The sequence below is a fragment of the Corvus hawaiiensis genome, chromosome 4, assembly GCF_020740725.1.
Source record: "Corvus hawaiiensis isolate bCorHaw1 chromosome 4, bCorHaw1.pri.cur, whole genome shotgun sequence".
NCBI classification, from domain to species: Eukaryota; Metazoa; Chordata; class Aves; order Passeriformes; family Corvidae; genus Corvus; species Corvus hawaiiensis.
In genome coordinates, this window is record NC_063216.1 from 19952940 (window position 1) to 19974583 (window position 21644).

At 39.1% G+C, this 21644-nt stretch overlaps 1 protein-coding gene across 2 annotated transcripts in view; it reads right to left on the reverse strand.

Annotated features, from left to right (window-relative positions):
* KDM7A (lysine demethylase 7A) overlaps positions 1 to 21644 on the reverse strand; it is a 65306-nt gene that overhangs the window by 24490 nt on the left and 19172 nt on the right. For both annotated transcript variants that reach the window (XM_048301074.1, XM_048301073.1), the window contains exons 2-7: positions 14900 to 14985; positions 8945 to 9062; positions 7901 to 8061; positions 6056 to 6197; positions 5610 to 5796; positions 1251 to 1413 (exon numbers count right to left, since the gene is read on the reverse strand). In XM_048301074.1, the coding sequence (XP_048157031.1) occupies positions 1251 to 1413; positions 5610 to 5796; positions 6056 to 6197; positions 7901 to 8061; positions 8945 to 9062; positions 14900 to 14985 (857 nt within the window). The remainder of the gene's footprint in view (positions 1 to 1250; positions 1414 to 5609; positions 5797 to 6055; positions 6198 to 7900; positions 8062 to 8944; positions 9063 to 14899; positions 14986 to 21644) is intronic.

Genomic DNA, 21644 nt, shown 5'->3' on the forward strand with positions numbered 1-21644 from the left:
CATCATATGTATATGAAAAAGTATGTGTGTATACACATACATGCACATGTGTAGACACACATTTATATTTGAAAGTATCATTTTTTTATGTGTTTACACGCTGAAATACAGTGAGAGCTCAGATTCAGCTGATTACTGAGAAAGCAGTAACTATTTTCTGTGAGTCACAATAAAGTTCTTCATTCTGTAATTCTGCTTTCTTTGCTCATAGATGTATGAACTTAGATACATGGATAATTAATGCCATCTCTTGCCAGAAAGACATGGCTTTAAAAGCTCTACTGCTCAGGAATGTCAAGAGCACACAGAGGTGCTCATCAGGTAGTACTTATTCTGCACAAGCTGTGAACTAGAACAGTAAACACTGAACCTCACAGGTACAGAACCGAGCTATGAGAAAAATGCAGTAGTCTAGAAAGTGCACGATGGAATAACATACTGCACATAATCTTCAAGGCTTCTTCCAGAAGTAGAATTGGAAATCATTTTCATGCTCCATGCATTTAAAGCTTTCTTTCCCCAAAAACAGGGGAAGACAGCACCAGTACAAATTTTTAATAATAAAATAATAAAAACCATTTATAGGGATAAGTCGGATAAGCAAAAATACAAAAAACTGGCAGTCAGTTTATTGGCAAAATATGGTTTGATTTATTAAAGATTTGTAAGTTTATAGTATTTGGGAGTTTGGGTAGGGTGGGGTATTTAGTTTGAAGGATTTTTCTGTGTTTTCTTCTTTAATAAAGAAGTTGAATTGTTTTGGCATTTCTCACAAAAGCAAATCAAAAAAACCACCCAACTTGTATTTTTAATACTCTAGCCTGCAGCATAAGAAGTTTATGTGATGTTGTTGTAATAATTATGCCTAGTAGGCCTTGCAATACTGAAATCTGTAAAAATAAAACTGTATTATAAAATTAGAATAAGAGTTCAGTCTGGATACTTATCAAATAGTGAACAATCTGTGCTCTATTAACTGGAACTACTTCCCTGATAATCAAATTAAACTTTAATTTGTTGTCTTCTAATTGGGTAACAAATACCCTTTCGTTCCCTGATAATTGTTATGGCTGTCAGCCAATCTTAAAAGCTAATTACTTGTTCTGAAAATCTAAATTTCTAATTTTTTATTATTCTCTCATCCATAATTTTAGAGGATACCAAATTTTGATAATGCAATTACTTTATTATATTCATAATTTCTGGTTAATTAAACATGCTAAGTCCTAACAGTTAGGGTAAAATCTTACCTGTTGGAACAAATAAAGTGTGTCCTTGCTTCACAACACACTTGTAACACTTGTCAACCTTGTCCCCAAAATATACTTCACTCTGGGTGACAGATGAACTCCAGGACTCATAGAGAGCCAAATTTTCATCAGTGGGCTTGATCAAATAGAATATCTTCTCACCCTATTAGACAAATACATCAAATAAATAAATTAGTATTCTCCTAGAGGTACACTACAACCTCTGAGTCACTCCTAATGAAGTAACAGATTGACCGAAATGGCAAGCATTCCATCTTCCCACTATGGCATGTTCAGGCCTCCCAGCCCAGTGCCTCACAACTGCAATCCACCAAGAGCTTAGACACAGCACATGAACCAGTTGGTGTCTTGTGATTTAAAAGAAGTAAACAAACCAAGCAAAACTTTTCACTGGAGTATAAAAAACTCCAGTTTTCATAAACAATTTATGGATATGCACACACCTTCCAAATGAGAAAATGTAAGATGAAACCACTTTGCCACTTCTATGATGTACATGTGGTCAAATTTGTGAGAAGAATAAAAAATTGAGTAGGCCAATGATCTTCATGCAATTATTTTTTTTCCTACTAAAACCTCACTATATCACTCACAAGTCTACTAAAATGATCAGTCAACCAATTACAGTCTACAAGTCACCAACAGCATGCTAAAATAAAAGCATAAAAATCACAGAGTCACACAGAATCACCAGGTTGGAAGAGATCTCCAAGATCATCGAGTCCATGCCCTAACACCTCAACTAAACCATGGCACTGAGTGCCACATCCAATCTTTTCTTAAACACATCCAGGGATGGTGATTCCACCACCTCCCTGGGCAGACAATTCCAGCACTTCACCACTCTTTCCATGAAAAACTTTTTCCTAATATCCAACCTATATTTCCCCTGGCGCAGCTTAAGCCCGTGTCCTCTTGTTCTGTCAGTTGCTGCCTGGAGAAAGAGACCAACCCCACCTGGCTATAACCACCTTTCAGGGAGCTGTAGAGTGTGATACGGTCACCTCTGAGTCTCCTTTTCTCCAGGCTAAACAACGCCAGCTCCCTCAGTCGTTCCTCATAGGTTCCAAGCCCCTCACCAACCTTGCTGCCCTCCTTCGGACACGTTCAGGTGTCTCAGTGTCCTTCCTGAGCTGAGGGGCCCAGAACTGGACACAATACTCGAGGTGCGGCCTCACCAGTGTTGCAGTGGGGATCCTGCAACATGCATATATCAAACCAGGAGTCCCGTGGAAAGGAAATATATATGGACAGACAGATTCTTGCTAGCTGTTTCAGAGATGTTTATTTCTCCAGCCGCATGGCCGGAGCTCTGCCCAGGAACTGTTCCAGTCACGGGACCAAGGGTCCTTCTGCCCGCGCAGGGAACACAAACCAACCAGTGGGAACGAGGCTGAGCAGGGGCAGGGAAGCCCCGTGTCTGTGCCCTCAGGGCCCCTCTCCCAGGGCTACACGGCAGGGGAGGGACCCCAACACCTCACCCGTTTTATTTTAATAAAGGGAGAATGAAAACAACTGGATAAACATAACAAGAACAGTTTCAAAACAAAACAAGCCACCCTCCTGAGTCTTTAAATGTCCAAACAGATTCTGTGGAACATCTTAGGGCTGACAGAAGGGAGACAGGACTCTCTGAGCATGCTTTGTGGGGAAACTGAGGCAGGAGAGGGTTTAACTTCTTCCCTCCCCCTTTTCATCCCCCACTCGGCATTGGAAAGGGATTTTTGGGGACACAATTGGCAAAAGCATGGTTTTGTGAGGGAAACCATGGATGAAAAAACGGATTGGGAATACACTGGGGGTAATAGGACATAGGGTAAAAGGGAAAGGTGGGATTAGGAAAGGGAGACTGTAGGGGGGGCTTACAATGGAGATATTGTCTAACATGACTACGATTTTTTGCATATATACTGCCTTTTACAGAAACACCATCAGGCCCAGTGACCTGCGATGCTTGTAACCCTTTTCTCCCTAGTACAATATTAAATTCCACCACCTCTCCATCTCCCAAGCTTGGGATCCATTTTTCAGGGTTATTCTTTTTAATAGCAGTTCTATGCACGAATATGTCTTGCTGGTTGTCACACCTTGTTATAAAACCATAATTTTGCTTAACATTATACCATTTTACTATCCCTAAGGTCTTAGTTACTATGATTTTTTCCTTTTTCCGAGTGGCTGCTGTTTTCTGTCTCGCTGCGTCTTTGTTCTCTCTTTCGGTCGCTCCCGTGTTGGAATTGTCGGGGCTGCTGGTGCCTGCGCGCTCTTCCTGGGGTTGCGTTCGGGGCTGCGCGGGCCGGGCCGGGCCGCGCCGCTCAGTTCTCCGTGCGTCGCCTCCTCTGGTCGCAGCTTCGCTGCCGCTGCCGGGCGCTGTACCCACGTCTTGGCCGGGTCCCCGGGCGATGACTCCCCCGCGCCCTGCTCCAGCGCGCGTCTCGGCTGGGCGCGGCTCCGTTCCACCGCCATCGCCGCCAGCCACCGCCCGCGTGCCGCCCCTCTCGGTCAGGCATTCACGGGGCTCGCTCCACCACGCGCTGCACAGGACCGGGCAGGCACCGCCGGGTCCCGCCGCTCCCGCCACTCCCCGCTCCGCCGCCGACACTGCGGCTCGCGTGGCTCCGCCCGCGCGCGGGAACTGTCTCGCTGCTGCTCGCAGAGCGCTCGGCGCACGTGGCCTGGGCCGCACGGTCCCTGTGCCAGGCTTCCCTTTGCCAGGACACAGCTGACATTGCTCAACAGTCTCGGTAACTAAATAATATTCACGAAAATATTCTTCCATCGGCATATATTTTGACTCCAGTATTAACTGTGTCCAAACGGTTTTCCAAAAGCCCTTGGTAAGAATTAAATCCCAAGAAACATAGAAAAAGTTCTTAAACAACCATGCCAGGAAGTGTTTCAGTTCTTTTTGAGCTTGAATCAAGCTAAAATTTACAAATCGTTGTTCAAGAATCATTTTAAGTTTAAGATAAATGTCCATATGCGGCTCTGAGAGCCAAGAGTCTTCCCACGGTTCCTCCATAGTTTAGATATGGAATAGCAAAGCAAAACCAAGAAGAGGAATCCAAAGTTTCCAGGGTTTACTCACACAAATCAGTCGCTTAGGGATCGGGGATCGTTCTGCTCACAAATCTCCACCATTTGTTGCAGTGGGGATCCTGCAACACGCATATATCAAACCAGGAGTCCCGTGGAAAGGAAATATATACGGACAGACAGATTCTTGCTAGCTGTTTCAGAGATGTTTATTTCTCCAGCCGCATGGCCGGAGCTCTGCTCAGGAACTGTTCCAGTCATGGGACCAAGGGTCCTTCTGCCCGCGCAGGGAACACAAACCAACCAATGGGAACGAGGCTGAGCAGGGGCAGGGAAGCCCCGTGTCTGTGCCCTCAGGGCCCCTCTCCCAGGGCTACACGGCAGGGGAGGAGACCCCAACACACCAGTGCTGAGTACAGGAAGAATGACCTCCCTGGTCCTGCTGGCCACACTATTTCTGATACAGGCCAGGATGCCATTGGCCTTCTTGGCCACCAGGGCACACTGCTGGCTCATGTTCAGTCGGCTGTCGACCAGCACCCCCAGGTCCCCTTCTGCCTGGGCACTGTCCAGCCACACTGTCCCCAGCCTATAGCGTTGCAGGGGGTTATCGTGGCCAAAATACAGGACTCGGCACTTGGACTTACTAAACTTCATCCTACTGGACTCTGCCCATCCATCCAACCCTGCCAGGTCTCTCTGCAGAGCCCTCCTGCCTTCCAACAGATCGACACAAGCTCCCCGCTTAGAGTCATCTGCAAATTTACTAATGAAAAACTCCATACCCTCATCCATGTTGTCAATGAAAATATTGAACAGAACCAGCCCCAGCACAGACCCCTGAGGGACACCACTGGTGACTGGCCGCCAGCTGGATGCAGCACCTTTCACCACCACTCTCGGGGCCTGGCCATCCAGCCAGTTCTTAACCCAGCAAAGAGTGCTCCTGTCCAAGCAACACCAGAGACCAGCAATTCACTTTCAAGCTCCTCCCTCAGTGTTGCAAGCACAAAATTTCATGCAGGTGATAATGTCACAACAGAAGGCTACACACTGAATAACTTTTGCTTCATATGGTCATAGTCATCCTAGAGGTGGTTGTACACTGGAACAGGCTCCCCAGGGCAGGGGTCACAGCACCAAGCCTGACAGGGCTCAAGAAGCATTTGAACATTGCTCTCAGGCACATGGTGTAACTCTTGGGATGTCCTGGGCAGGGCCAGGAGTTGGACTCAATGATCATGATGGGTTCCTTCCAACTGAGCATATTCTGTGACTCTGTAAATCAAGAAGCATTCATACCCAGAGAACGTGGTACCAAACTGATGTTCCTCCAAAATCGATATGAAAGTCAGTATAGCTGTCCTGGACACCCATTAAGCAATACTTCTGAACAAAAGGCTTAGGGAAGACAGAATCATCTGGCCAATAATTTTCCACCCACGAAAGCTTTCTGGCAATGTCTGGTACTTCCACTAATTCAGACATCCTTTTAAAAAACAAATAAACAAAAAAGAACTGTTAATATAAACAGGAGTAAGCACACCTCTTTTGAAATGACAGCTTCCTCCAAAGACATTACTTATGAACTAATAAATATGTTTTATACCCACATTACATCACAGTAGCTGTCTACATAAAATACACTTCCTCCTATCTTTCCCACTACAGGCATTATATTCCTACACATATTATTCAGCTCAGTGAAAACCACTTCCTACATTCAAGGAATTGAAGTCAATACTCACTTTGTGTCCGAGAATTCCAGGCTGATCACATTCAATACTTTGGGTCGGTCAGGATTTGTGAAGTATTTAATGTAATTATGGAGCTTCATTTTACTGTCTGCTTGTCTTGCTACATCTATGACATCTATCACTTTGTCACCACCTGTGAAAAACAGGATTACTTTTTTAAGGCTATCACAGATAAAAGACATTTCAGGTATTTAAGAGAAAATTTACTTTTTTCCAGTCTTTATCAAAACATTTCTGCAGAAAAACTCCACTACTATCATTATTCTCTTGGAAGAGAGATCAGTATAAACCAACTTTTTATTAAGTTTAACTTTAATTACTATAATCAACTATGGACAGAACTGAAAACACTCTAAAAATAAATCCCACTCTAAAATAACCCCCTTTCCTGGGGTTAACCAAAAAGAAAGAGTAGTATAGAATGGCTGCATCTGTTTAAAAAAAAAAAAATTGGTTTATGGCTGCAATTGCTGAGAGTAGCATGGAGAAACTTATCAAGGCAGATCTCTTCCTCACTTTTCCTTTCAACCATCACCAAACCCCTACCTTCCTTACATACATACACAACTTGCAAATAAGCAGTAATTTCACTGAATAATTATCAGGGGTGTGATTCATTTCTGATGACAACAGAGGGGGTTACACACCGTGTATTCTGAAGTGATACATTTAGAGAACTAGACAAGCCAAAGACTAACAACAACACTATATTAGCCATTGGTTTATGGTCATTTAGTTACACAATGACCAAATTTGACACTTAATTCTGGAATGCTGGAAACATGCCTAGATGTACATTATAAACATATTTGCTTTAAGACTGCAAGTTTGTATCATCTTGATAAATTCCAGCTGAAATAGTACTTATTCCTTTTTCTTATTTTTAATTTCAATAATACAAAGGTAAATCTGGGGCATTCCTATTTTTTTCCCTGAACTGTAACACTTGGCAGGTCAAAATGTATGTATAAGGATGAGATAATCAAGTTTCTCTCTGAATCCAAAGAGGCAGAAATCCAAAAGAAAAGACTCAGAAATATCACAGTGATAACTAATCTTTAAGGCAGAACACATTACAATTTATCATCACAATGGTGACAACACTTGTGGTGCCTTTGTAAAATATTGATGGACAGAAAACCTATTTTCAGCACCCATCATTACATTAGGTGATCATGAGAATACACTCAGACTTCTCAACTGTTCCATGTGTTACAGGAAATGTCCTGCTGCAATTGGCTTGGTCTCTGTCTGTACTGCATGCTTACATGAAGCTGGCACAATTACAGACTGATAAGAGATCTGATAAGAAAGAAGTGGTTCTTGGGAAGCCCTAGCTTTCCTGGCAAAGGATGCCAAGGTAGGACATTTTTCAGGAAGATTTAATTCAGAAAGGCCAATTTACTGAGTCCAAAACATTAAGTTTTGTCATAGCCTAACCAATAATTAAACTTATTAATCCTAAGAGTGACTAATTCAATTCCCATTATCCTTGGTTTACAACATGTTGCAGAAAAAAACCCCAGCATCCCACATATAGCTTGCACTGAAATTAACAGGTTTGAAAGTTGAGAAGTAAGGCTGTAGTCCTATCACACATCTACCAAACAGACATACACACACACACCCCAAAAAAAAAAAAAAAAAAAAAAAAAAGAGAGAGAGAGAGAGAGAGGAAGAAAAAAACCACTCCAAACCACAGCTTTAATTTTACTCTCTGCTAGTCTTGAATTTAGAATAAATATTTAGCACTCTGGAAGCTCTTATAATCATGCAAGTGTTTATTTTAATTTACAGACAGGATCATTTTAATAAGTACTCCAGCGTGACTCTTACCTACATAGCGTTCCACATCTAAAACGGAGAAAGTCGGTGGAGGAAGTCTGAGTCCCAGACCATCTAACTTAGGAACCATAATGGGAACATCAAACCCATGTTTCTCCAGGTATCTTTGTGTCAGCTGGCTTCCATGCATTTTCAAAATTACTTCATCAGCACTGGTGGAAAAAAATGATGCAGTATTAGCAGAAGAGCATCCTCCAAGCACTACTGAAATAAAAAAAGTCTCAGTTTGGGGGAGGACAGATGGGAATGGCTACATCTGAATCCAAAAGAAACACAGAGTACTGTTTTATTAAGCATTTAACTAAAGACAAAATAAACAACCTCAACAAGCAAAGAAACTTACTGTCTTGCATAATCTGGAAACTCATAATCCTTCTATATGACTGAAAAGAGTAACTTAAAAGGATGGGGAAAAGAAATTCTCAGAGGAGGCATTAAAGTACATTTTGCTGGTAACAACCACCACCAGCAGCTGCTCTAAAGAATTGTTAAGTCATTATGTTTCAGTGAGATAGCCAGCCAAGCTCAGGATCAAAGTATAACCATGTTTCTCTGCTTTCTTCTAAAGCATGTGAGAATGGGTAGACTACCAGCTCATGTGAACGTTCTACGGTACTTGGAATGGAACTGAGAACTCTTCCTGAACTACAGGAGTAGACAGGCAATATTCTGACAGTAAGAGCACAAACACAAAACAAAACCAAAAACAAACAAACAAACAAAAAAAAAAAAACCACCCCACCCCAAAACTCAAAACCCCTCAGACTGCCCTGCAGCAGTCCCAACAGACAACCCATCCCAGTGCAAAACTGAACAGGAGAAACTACTGCATGAAAAGGCAACTGTACCCATCTGAAACAGGGATGCACTGGGAAGAATTCCAAAGAATGCACTGGGAAGAATTCCAAAGAAGGAAGAAGTCATCCTCAACCTTCACTTTGTGAAGCAGAGAAACATCAGTCACCTCCCCTAAAACACACTCAGATGACATTTCTCTGTGTTTTCCAACCAAAATATGGAAGTAAGGTTCTGTACCTTGGGAAAGAGCGAGCCCGCAGCTGTTTAACAAAGGTCCGTGTTCCAGCCTGCACTGGTTTGGAACCATCATCTGGCTCTGTGTAGTCATGTCTGTGCCAGTTTCTCCTCTTCTTCACTACAAGTTTCAGAAGGATTAAACATGGAATTAGTTAAATCAGACGACTCAGATTAGCAGTCATCCCATCAGTCAGACAGACATGCCTCAATCACATTACTGTAATTAACAAACCTTATTTCTTTAATCAGGTAAAACTCTACCTATTTGCAACAAAAGAAATCTGCAGGACACAGTACTCTCTATACTTTTATAGCTCCTTCTATAAGAGAATCTCAGCGCACACTATACACAATTTAAGATTCCATAGCCAATCCAACACAAGTAAACAGGTGCAGCCTGAAAGCTGCACAAATCTAAAAAATCAGCAACAAAACTAAAAATTGTACTTGAATTTTTTAAAGCTCAGACCTTTTTTTTTAATCAACAAAAGGATGACACCTCTTGAATAGCCAGAGACTTCGTTTTACATATTCACACAAGGTTAACAAGACTTAATCCCAGTGTGCTATCAACACCCCATAAGTACACCCATATCTGATAATATTACTGCTATTCACTACCATTTCCATTCCTTATGCCTCCACAATAGTTTTGTATGCAAACTGTTTTGGGCAGGTGTGATCTTTACAATACATGTAGCAAAGGCACTGCACTCCAAAACATACAACCTCTGAGCAGTTTGAAGCTTTTAATGCACTGCTAAAACATATTAATAAAAAACAAAGGATAAATTAGAGTTCTATTACAATTTCAGGAATCCAAAACTAATAGTTCAATAGCAACAACTGCATTTCTAACAGCTCCTTATACTTAAAGGGCCAAGGAAATTGAAACACTAGACATTCTCATAAAAACTTGTTGTGGTGATCTCCCCATGACAAACGACAGATACTCAAATGAAAAAAGAGTATATATACTTTCACAGAATCATAGCATGGTTGAGTTGGAAGGAACATTGAAGATCATCTAGTTTCAATATCCTGGTATGAACAGGGACACCTTCCACTCTCCCAGGTTGCTCAAAGCCCCATTCAACCTGGCCTTGAACACTCCCAGGATGAGGCATGCATCACTTCTCTGGGCAACCTGTGCCTGTGTCTCACCACTCTCACAGGAAAGAATTTCTTCTCTAATCTAAATCTACTCTCTTTCAGTTTAAAGCCATCATCCATTGTCCTATCACTAAAGACCTCAGTAAAAAGTCATTACTTATAAGCTCCGTTTACATATTGGATGATTGTTCTGTAAAACATTGTGAGCTGTATGTAGCCTCCCCATTTGAATTTTTTGACCTTGAGTGAAGGAGAGGACAAAGTGACTTATGATATCATGGTTAACTTAACTGCCTGTCTTCAAATTTTCATAATTTCACGACAAATCATTTCATAATGGGTATTTTATTGATTCAGTTTCATCAACCACTCATTTTTCGTCTTCATTTATAAAGAACACAAGCTTACAGCCTTGAATGGAAGCCCTTGGTGGTATCATCTGTTTGTTAGTACACTGCTCTTTAGAGCACTTTCCCTCTCTACAAACAAACCTACCTTTCTCATCCTCAAACTCTCAACAGGCTGAGAAGCTCAATTAAGTCATCAAGAGGTGCCTCTGCAAAAGGGACCACCATCTCATCATTTGGGAAACAAACTCCTAGAGTGGTGAACTTCCTACCCTTCTAATCTATTGACTTGCCAGCATATCACTTACAGTATTAAGAAACACACTAAGGGTCCAGTAATTTTAAGGCTGCATTTCAGTTTTTGCTAAAAAAGCCAAATGCTCCCCAGCTAGACAGCTGCTACTGGAAGACTGCCCCAAGAAGATTTACTGACATCAGATCTATAATTTAACCACTAATATTAAACAGAAATTTAGTTGTATATATGCTGAGGAAACTCAGAAGAGGAAAAAGCTGATGTTATTTGTCAACAAAAGTAGTGTTTTATAATTGTCTGCCAAACAGCCTGAAATGTAAATACAACATCCAGCAAAACCACTGCATTAATACAAGTTTTAACTTCATGGAAGAGCTCATTCTTAAATTCACCTAAGTCATGACAGGGGGGAAAAATAGTTTCTAAAAAAGAAAAAGAAATTGCTGCTTCTCCAGAAAAAAACAGTTGGTTCCACAGAAATAACGGACATCTTATAGTCATTACACTTAAGAGGGAATAATTCCTATTGATGTGCTGTTTCCTACAGACATAACAACATCGACCCTTTAGAAGACATTTAAGAGAATAAACTGACATTTATAGATCTTTGCTAACCTGAAAACCAGTGCTGCTTAATGAGCCAACTATCCAAATACTGTAAAACTTCATAAATAATGAAGACAGGTTTATTAAGTTTTCAAAGCTATTTTCTCAGTCATAAATAATAATACAAGAAATTAGTGGCTAATACTAATTTTCAGCAGAGTAGTTCCCCATAAATTCACTGCTGTTACAACAGCTCATTAAAATTGTAAGATGATACAGCTGCTTAAGAGATTTTATAGCATAGAAACACTTTCTAAAGTCTGTCTTTCCAACACTTACAAATCAGAAAATAAAATCATTCTTTTGCTTGTACTTGACCAATGTACATCATCCTTTCATGAGGGAACACTGAAGAAGAGGAAACAGTAATGAAAACTTTCTCTGCTTACGTATCTCTTAATTCTAGAGCTTTTTTAACCCCTTTAGACATTACAGAAACAACTGGGAAAAAAAAACCACTTTAACTGAATGGATCCTAATGCTCAAATTAAGGAAGGAACCAGTGTTCACCCTTGGTGTTTCTAAAAATTGAGGTAAAACCAGTTGTGACAACACTAAGAACTACACAAGACAGCTGCAGGGAGGGTGAGAAAAAGAAAAGTGTGTCCTGGAAGTTTTAATGAAAATTAAGTGTAAAGATTATGTTTTGTTTTGGTTTTTTTTGGTTTTTTTTTTAATTACCTTCCTCATACACTCAAAACAGTGGGCCAATAACTGTCTCTGCTCAGGCAAACACTCTTCCCTGCCTTCTCTCACTACTGGACTGTTTCCCTCAGAGACCACCATCTGCTACACTTCAAATGGAGACCATCAAGAGATGTACACATGTACAATGAGGCCCCAAGCCCTGGAAGGGGCACTGGAGATTCCCAGTGACCAAAAAGGCAAGAAAAATGTTTGCACAGGAAGACTGAAAAGTTTTAAGGAGCACACAGTAAATCGTAGAATATCCTTCTAAGGCCTGGTACAACATCTCATATTCTCAGCTCAGAGCAAGCATGGGCATTAATACCAAAAACAAAAATATATTGGTTGGAGGGTATTTACAGAACTGAGAAGGCAAAACCATATAAAGAAAGTAATGTCTTGACAACCACAGTCTTATTAGGACTTATTGAACCTTGTGCTTTCTCAAAGCTCTGGACATCATAAGCTGGTGAAACATCTGACTCACAGATTCATGCAAATAGAGCATTTTCAGACTTAAGGATCACTGAGAGAACTCTGAAACTAACAAAATGAATATGAATACTCTAAATCAAATAATCTAAAAAAAACCCCTCCACAGTATATTACTATTTTTTTAATTGCTGTTTTCTAAAATTATTTTGGATTTTAGGATTTATCATTTTATACACATGGCTGCTTACTAAAGGTCTTGCAAAATTGTTATTTCAAATCATGAAGAGGATTTTTTTCTTTTAAATAGATGAAGGAATTGATTAGTCAATTTTATCTTTCCATCTAACACTCAGTAGCTTTCTTTTCATTATTGGAACTTTTACATAATCAATTTTGTAGGATACTGAAAGTACCCATCCATTTGTACTATAAAGTATGTGTTTCTTGTATATTTTAAGTAAATTTTTTGCACTACCTCATTTGATTATAAATTCTGTTGCAATCACAGATATATACTTGCCCTCTTAGCTGAATTTTTGTCTCTTTGAAAACTCTTAGACAAAGTTGTTTTAGAATATGAAGCCGTACATTAAAATGCCTTTTTTACTTACATACATAATTTCATATGACTGAAGTACTCTGGAACATGAGACATTATCAGTCTCTTTAAAAACTGAAGGAAGTAGGGCCCAAACTACAAATTGCCAGAGATTTGATTCTGACAGCTGAGAACAATTAATGAAATTCAATGTGAAGACATATTTAATTATATCACCTCTGTTTGGGTTGGTAACTGACATGTCGAAGCTTCTACTAAATCTAGATGATCTACACACTTGAGGCAATATGAAATAACAAGGATAATTTTTACCACAGATTCTTGTCTTTTTGAAAAGACTTCCAAAACAAAAATCCCTCTTATCTCACTGTCAAATTGCTGCAGGTAAGACATCACTTACACTACAAGAAAGGTTATTTTACAGGCATCAGGGTGAAGCAGACTAGTTCCCACTAATCAAGAAGAGAAAAGAAATTTCAAATTTCAAAAAGAAATTTCAAATTTTGAAAAGTTTGATATGATCCCTCTTCTCTTCCTAGTCCCTCTATTACACAGAAAAAAAGAGACAGAAAGGTAAGGAAAAAAATGGCTGTTGTTTGTATTCTGACTTATAAGACAAACATGCAGTTTTTGAACTGAAAATGACCACTGGAGTACTAAAAACTACAACTACATAAACCAGCATTTATCTTACCTTTTAGCTGACAGACCTTGAACTCATATATTACAGAAGATACATATCATGCAACATGTATTAATTAAATCAGCAATTGATGCTTAACCATTTTGTTCATACCCCACAAGACTATCACTGACGGTGGTTTTAAACTTATTTCTAAACGTAAAGTAAATTCAGATTTGAAACTATTATGTATCTTAAGTCAGCATTGACTATAAAACATTATGTGGTGTCTTCAAGGGAAAAAACCAAAAACAAAAAAAAAAACCAAACCCCCAAAATCAACAACAACAAAATCCACAAACAAACCCGCATCAGAAAACACAAATGACCATGGCTCAGTGCTTGGAGGGTAAAGACACATTGCTTATACTTTTCAGGTCTGAACACAGAAATTTAATTCATGGTTGGAAAGGTGACATTTATTTTTAGATTTTTCACAATACTGTTTCTGCTTGAGAAGGGAAGACATGGGGGGAAATCTAGGGAGTCCAATAAAGCAGTATCCTTTCAGTGGTCACCGAAAGAAAATATGTTTCAATTTTCCACTGCAGATCTCTACAGCAAATTTATCTACTGAAAGGAGAACCAAAGAGATGTCTCTTGTTGCTCTGTATCAGACTCTTCTGGCAACTCATTTTGACCTTGTTTATAAATCAGAACCTGAGATTTGGAACTGTGTAACTTTCAAGGACATAAATGGGGGGGGAAACAAAATCAAAAACAAACAATGAAAAGCACAAACAAACACCACTCATAGGATGTTCATATTCTGCTTTCACTGTTGGAAAGTTGTGTTTGACTATTGTGGCACATAACCTACAACCATCAAGAAAGGAAAGACACCTAACTTGTACATTTTTTCAAGGTTGCCTACTTAGGTATTTATCAGAACTTTGATAATTAAAATACAGGAACCTTGATGCCATCTTTGTATTTTCCTTTTTTTTTAAAAATGATGATTCCCTAATTTTCATTCTCTCCCTCTCTGCCAAGTCCAGAATGTTTTCTACTAACTCTGTGCACTTTGATTTCTCCAATCTATAGTTGTGCATTGTATTTTATTCTATCTGCATCTCCACATCAGGGAGGCTTTCAGGATGGTTTGTTTGTTCTGTGGGTTTTTAATCAGCTCAGAGTTCGTCATGTAAAACCAGTACCTTCTAAATAATCAAATTCATCTTGAATATTCTTCTGAACAGTCCTTTGCATTTGTACATGGAGAGAAAACAGTCCAAACATGTAAGATGAAATCTGAATAAGCCATACTTACTTAGAGAAGGTCCATGGAGAATTGCACAGTTGGGACAATGGTATAGATCAATGTCAACAGCATGGTGCTCCTCTACCCCAACGCAGCTGGAATAATATTTTTTACATGTTAATGAGAATGCACACAGGGTTTACTTTTCAAGCTAAAAAATAATTAAATCTTAGGCTTTTATCAAAACATGCTTACTCTACAAAATGATAATGAGATACCAGATTATCTCAACTACTGGGTTGCCACATAAATTTTGAGTAATAATTTATCACTGAACACAGAATGCCATTAAAAAAATCATAAACAGGAAACAAGAATCAAATTCCTTTAAAAACAAGCAAATCCGCAATATATATACACCATTGACCCCAAAACTTTGATCCTAATTACTGGAAACAGTTTATACAAAATAATTCAAGCAATTTTGCTCACAGAAGCTATGAGTCAAGAAAAAAACAATCTCAGGTTTATGTGCTGTTAATTTATAGAAGATATAATGGATATTTTTCTTGTCTTGCTTTTTCTTTCTGTAAAAAGCATGTAACTGACTCCTACCCCCCAAGACAAATTAATGAAGAATACTTTCATGTTCTTCTTGAAATCTTTACAATAGAACTGGCTTTGTAAGCTACACAAGTGACCACACAAACAACCTAGTAGAACTGGTTTGGGCTGAAAATAGCAGCAAGTATTTTAAAGAGCATTTGAGAGATGTAATGTTTTCTCAGAGCATTTTTTTTCCAGATAAAACAGTTAAAATGCGATTAAAAGCAAAATCTTTGCAACAGTCATGACAAAGCATCTACTCTGCTGATCTCTAAACAACAAAATTTTAAAGTCAGTGAAGTACATTTTCTTAGAAGCTGAAACCCTAGAGGTTAATTGGAGAACATGTGCTTTTGCATGAAGTTCTTAAGAAAAAAAACAAGTAATCCCTGCTTGCTGGTCTGAATCCTGGCAGAGTTCTTCATTCTCATTGACACTTACAAAATTGCTGACTTTACAGTTCATACAGAAAAAAAGAATACAACCCTGAACATTTACACCAAAATTAGGTACGTACACTCAGTGCACTCTAGTAACATAAGAGCTGGAACACCACCCCAGTCACGTAACCCATTTCATATCAAATGTAATGAGTGCTCAGATACTGAAGCTTTGAAATGATCCAGCTACACAAAGTCTTTTCCTCAGCAGCCTTGTGCCAAAACTGCTGACACGCTCCAGCAAGTGTCAGTACATGCTGCCAAAACAATACAAGAAACAGTCTAGCACTGAAAGCACAATGAGCCAATCCAATCTGAACCTGAAGAGCATCTCCCACGTAACTATCAAATAGAAGTGCATGCTGAGTTCCCTCTAAACATTCAGCAAGTTCTACTTCCCCATTCCCTACATACCACACGAAATCCAGAAATTATTTAGCTTTTTTATATGCATACTATTTTAAAATCTAAATACAATCAGCTGCCACAGTCCATCACAATTCTTGCAATATTTAGCATCTGCTTTAAGACCACAGCTACAAGAATCATTATTACATGAAAATCCAGCTGACATACAAACAAAAAGGAAGCCAGAAGCAGTCTTTAAAAATGCATGTCCCATTTCCTTCTGCTTGTGTTCTCTCTCTTTTTATAGAATAGATGAATGACTCATAATCCTATGCATTATAAGAAAATTGTTTTAAAATGTACACTCTAAAAGCCCCAAATGAGAAGGCTGGTTTTATACATCTTTAGGAATCTCATTATTTTAGCTAAATTTCTAATTTTTGAACAGCTAAAGATATTTATGTTGAACTGTATCTTGATCAAGTTTGCACTTCATTTATTCCCTTCCCTTTTTCTTGGTGTTTATCTGATACATTCATCATCACTCCAATCAGATTATCTTGCTAACAGTAAGAACTTTGCATAAAAATACAGTAAAAATAGCCTCCAGCTTTGACAACTATTTGTCCTATTCTGTTTAAGAATCTTAATTTTATTGTCTCTTATTGAATGTTACAGATAACAGAATTTCTGCTTTATTTTCAGGCTTAGCACTAATGATTAACTCCATAACCTTTAATGGAGGCACATGGGATTTTGTGTACAGAGACTGGAATAGTATTACAATGGCTGGAATAGCCATTCAGTAAGGGAAGCAAACATTTTCAGCCTACTATTTATGCCATAAATGCGGCACTGGAAACACAAAACACTAACTGGAGATCATGGAAGTGAATCTAGCAGCAGATGCCTGACTGAAGCAGAGGGCAAACGAGGTGCCAGCACCTGCAAGAACAAGCATTGCCAGGGATGCCACAGAGCACATCAATCACACACAGCACCATTACAAGTCACTTCCCTGCATCTCTTTCTCCAACGTACACAGATGAATCTGACATTAATCACTCTGGCTACTAGCAAGCAATCAATTACTGTGGTAAACGCAACTTCAGACCTCAAGCATCAAAACAAGGTCACCAAGAGGTAGCAGAGAGCCTGGAAAACATTAACAAACACTGTAACACTCCCAATCCACTGATGTCTTCCTGTATGAAATATTATTACCCTTCACCTTGCAATCAACCCAATCCATTTGGGTTGAAATGTCTTGAGTATATATTACCTAGTTTCTGAATTGCTCATCTCCTACAGGGAGGTCACAGACTAATCCTCAGGAACAGTGGAAGGCCTACAGTATTACACAATAAAATACAGTAATACTAATTAAAAAGAAAAAACAATGGTACAAGACTATGCAGAAATACACCTTTAATTCTGCTCATGAAGGTGGAAAGGCTAACCAGGCCCCATTTCACTTGCAATGCCCTAGAGGGAGTAGCAAGGTAAAAAAAATTAGTTAAAACCAGATTTCATTACATCGGTCTCAGAGTGGTCAGACACTCCCAACTTCCCAAAGTGTTTAGTGTCAAGGCAAGGTCAGCAAGAGGTAGCAAAAGAAGTGTGAAGTGGTTAAGTTTTTTCACACACAAGAACATGCCCATCCCTGGCATCTGAAGAAATCTCTGGCTACTAGAAGTTTGAGGAACCCATTCTCCCGACTTAAGTCTCACTGGAAGGCGAACGTTTTTGATTTAGTCTCAGCTTTCCATTTGATCATTAAATTTGTAGCTATGTAAAAGCAGAAAGTTTAAACCAAAACAATCAGAAGAGGACTCTCTAACATCTCTGACAAGCACTAGTAGACCACTGCTTTTTGGTAAAGGGCCAAAAGGGCTTCTTTCACAGTGATGGGGGAAGTCCTGCAGAGGCTGTTCTCTTCTGCAGTATTGTTATTAATTTACAATTTAAGTACCGATAATTCAGAATGACAGATTCAACAACTATTTCACAACTATGCTGGAAAGTCTTGTAGAAGGAGTTTGCAAAGTCCAAGACAGTTAGAAGAAGTATTATCCCTGGAGACTGCATGGCTGTACACTGTAAGCCACCCAAGGCACCTGGCACATCTCTCCTACTGCAGCACAGTGTGAATAAACATTGGATCCATGTCAGTCACCACACAGGCTGCTGCACCTTCCACATCTAATACCTGCTTGCTCTCAATCCAGCCTGGCTTTTCTCTTCCCTACTTCTGTTGTTACCAAGCACAACATTTTAGAGATTGCTTAACTGCCTTTGCTGGCATGACTGAAAGAATCCTGGTTTAAGAAAAAAATCCAAAGCACTCTTGATCGAAGGCCTTATTTTCAGTGTTCTTAAGGGTGTAAGACTACTTGAAAAGCTGATTTATTAAAACAAGTAGTATATGTGCTCTACCATTATATAAGATTCCAAATGTAGAAGAGACTGATTACACAAATAGCACTATAAAAGTCAAGAAATGAGCAAGGTGTAGACACCCATTTTCCCAGTTTAATTCCTAGATTAAACCAGGAAGATATTCCTACTAGGAAAATTCTGAGATTTCCTGTATACAACATACTGAAAATAAAACCTTGAAAATTGAGAGATGTAAGCAATTCTCAGTGATCTAATAAAAGGACAGCAGAAAACAGATGAATCACCATCAATAGGGAAAAGAGCTAATTTGTCAAGAAGATGGGCTGTATATGGGACATCATCCTCTTGACTTCCCTCTTCTGTTCCTTCCCCCTACTGCTTCAGTTCCATAAGGTCCTTTCCCACCTCTTTCAGGAGCATGTGCAAAACAATCTTACAGGCTCATCTTTCTAGATGCACTTGGACTTTTCAGGCAGTCTCCTACAATAGCTTCTGCTTCTCTCCAAACCAGCACGACACTTTGCACCTGTAAGCTTCACCTAGCAGATGACGAAACAGCACAGGACATCACAGGCATGTCTAGCACTAGTTCTTCAACAGATATTGTTGGATACATATTATTTTACAATTAGATATTGATTTACAGCTCAAAACTGAGCCAGTTTTTTACAGTCTCTTATTTATTATTGGGACACATGAAGTTCAGGCCCCAAGATCTCTTGGTTTTCCACAGTCTGACCTGAACAGTCTGACATTTTTTGTGGTCATTGTGCAGCAAAAATGCAGGTATGGGGCTCTTGCTAGTATGTTTAGTTAAGCACAAAACCTGGCATCTTTTCCAAGCTATAAAATTACTAAAAATTATGTTTTCCAAGATCCCCTTATATTCTCCCTGAATAAACACTATGGACAACCTTTTTCTTTCTCTACCATCCTGTTTCTGAGCAAGAACTCAGCACGTCCTCTTCACGTCCACCCTTGCATCAGCACCCACAACCTTTCCCTGATATGCCTCAGCGAGCACTGCAGGCTTTATCCGTAAAAGGAGGAAAAAAGCACAGGTCTTGACATCCAGTAGGAAGAAAACAAATCAACAAAAATCCTGGAAGAGTGGAAAAAGACTAAGGGTATTAAAGCATGTTCCCTGTTACCAAGAAGGCAGGACTATAGACAATTACTAGGGGTATAAGCATGTTTCCTATTATCTGACAGAGCAGATCGCCAAAATGCTTTCTCAATTTCCAGTCATCCACAGAACAGCCAAGAAGATATATAGATAGTGAGTCTCTGCTGTGTCTTAACAGTGATGAGGAAAGGAACAAGGCAATTCTGGAGGTAGCAAAGATTCATTAGTACCAGCACAGCCTTAATTGTCAAAAAATCTGAAGTCACTACTGCAGGGTACAGCTTCTCATAGCATTAAACTGAACATAGCTGTCACTGCTAAAAAAAAGGTCCCACCCTCCTTTCTCCAACTGCCTGACCATGGGCTTCCATTGTTTCTCTCCCCAAATCCAAACCATCAGGCAGCCACATGACAAGTCAGTTCAATAAGCTGATCCGAAAGACAAAAACTGCCACTCAACTCACTTTTTCAAATAGGTTTTAGAAACCTTAACAGTAATATTCCTAGAAATAAAAAATAAAATGGTGCATGTTACCCTTATATGTATATATAACTTATATGTATATTTAACAAATAGATAACAACGCTATTTTCAAGAAGACAGATGAAAGAAAATATTCTGTTACTTCATCTCTATTTTGTCTTTCTAAAAATGATTGCTAAATAGGAAGGAGATGACTGTTCAGCAATCTTATGCTGATAATATACCTTTTACTATCAGGCCTTCATATTGAATTTCAAATCACCAGGGATGAGAGCTATTTCTATTAATATACTGAGCAAATAATTCTAAGTAGTAGGCAAGCATTATAGCAAACTTTTCATTTTATCTGTAACAAGGTCTGCAGTTGCTACTTTCAGTCTTAATCTGAGCGTAACAAACCCAAAAAAACGATCATAATTCTTGCCAAAATTAATTAGTGAGCTTGCAAGTTATGCAAATAACAGCTTCTCCTACTCCATCCCAAGAATGCAAAGAAAAGTATGGGGTAGGAAGTCTGTCTGGCAGATTTTAAGGAATTCTGGTTGGTCATTTAATTTAAGCCTATGCTCTCCAAGCAGGAAAGAGATGCCAAGTAGACAATATTTACAGGTCAAAACAATGGAAGCACTAAAGATGTCACTGCCACAACCAAACAGCCACATCTGCCACTTGTTACAGGACAATAATAAAATACTTAATTAGGAATAGAAAGACAAAGTCAGCGTGATAATACTATTGATAGACTCCGTACCATCCCACAGCACAAAAACAGATTAAAGAATGAAGTTCATTTGAAGAAGAATTTAAAATTTAAAATAAATGTAGTGAGCTTTAAAAACCTGGACCTTAAGCTAGACAGATTTCCCCTCCAGCCCCACTCTTCAAAATGCATGCAGTTACACCAAAGAAAACAAAACAGACCAAAAGAAACCACAAAGCAACGTGAGAAAGCTGGTGTTTCCTTCCACTATCTCTTCATCTTACCATGATAAGCATGGTAACAGTTTCGGAATCACGATAAGCTTACAAGGATTTACTTCTGAAATGAAATAATTTTTGAAAAGTGACCAACTTCTATACACTAGATATAGAATTGCTACCTTAAATTACCAAAAAGAATACTCAGCATAAAAATATTAAGAGGTTTTACTTTTGCCATATTCACTTTGCAAAACAAAATACCTTTTAAAAGGGAGCAACTGATATAAACACAACCCAAAGAACATGCATAACTACACTTAAAAATTATTTTTAAAATAGCAGTTATTCTGTTTTTCTATCTGTAGCAAACATTCCCCTCTCTCAAAATTACCAATTTTCTCCAGAATAAAAAACAAAAACATTTTTTAGATATGCACAGGATATATGCATGTTGGCCCAGCAGCTTACCTAGCTTTACCACATATTCAC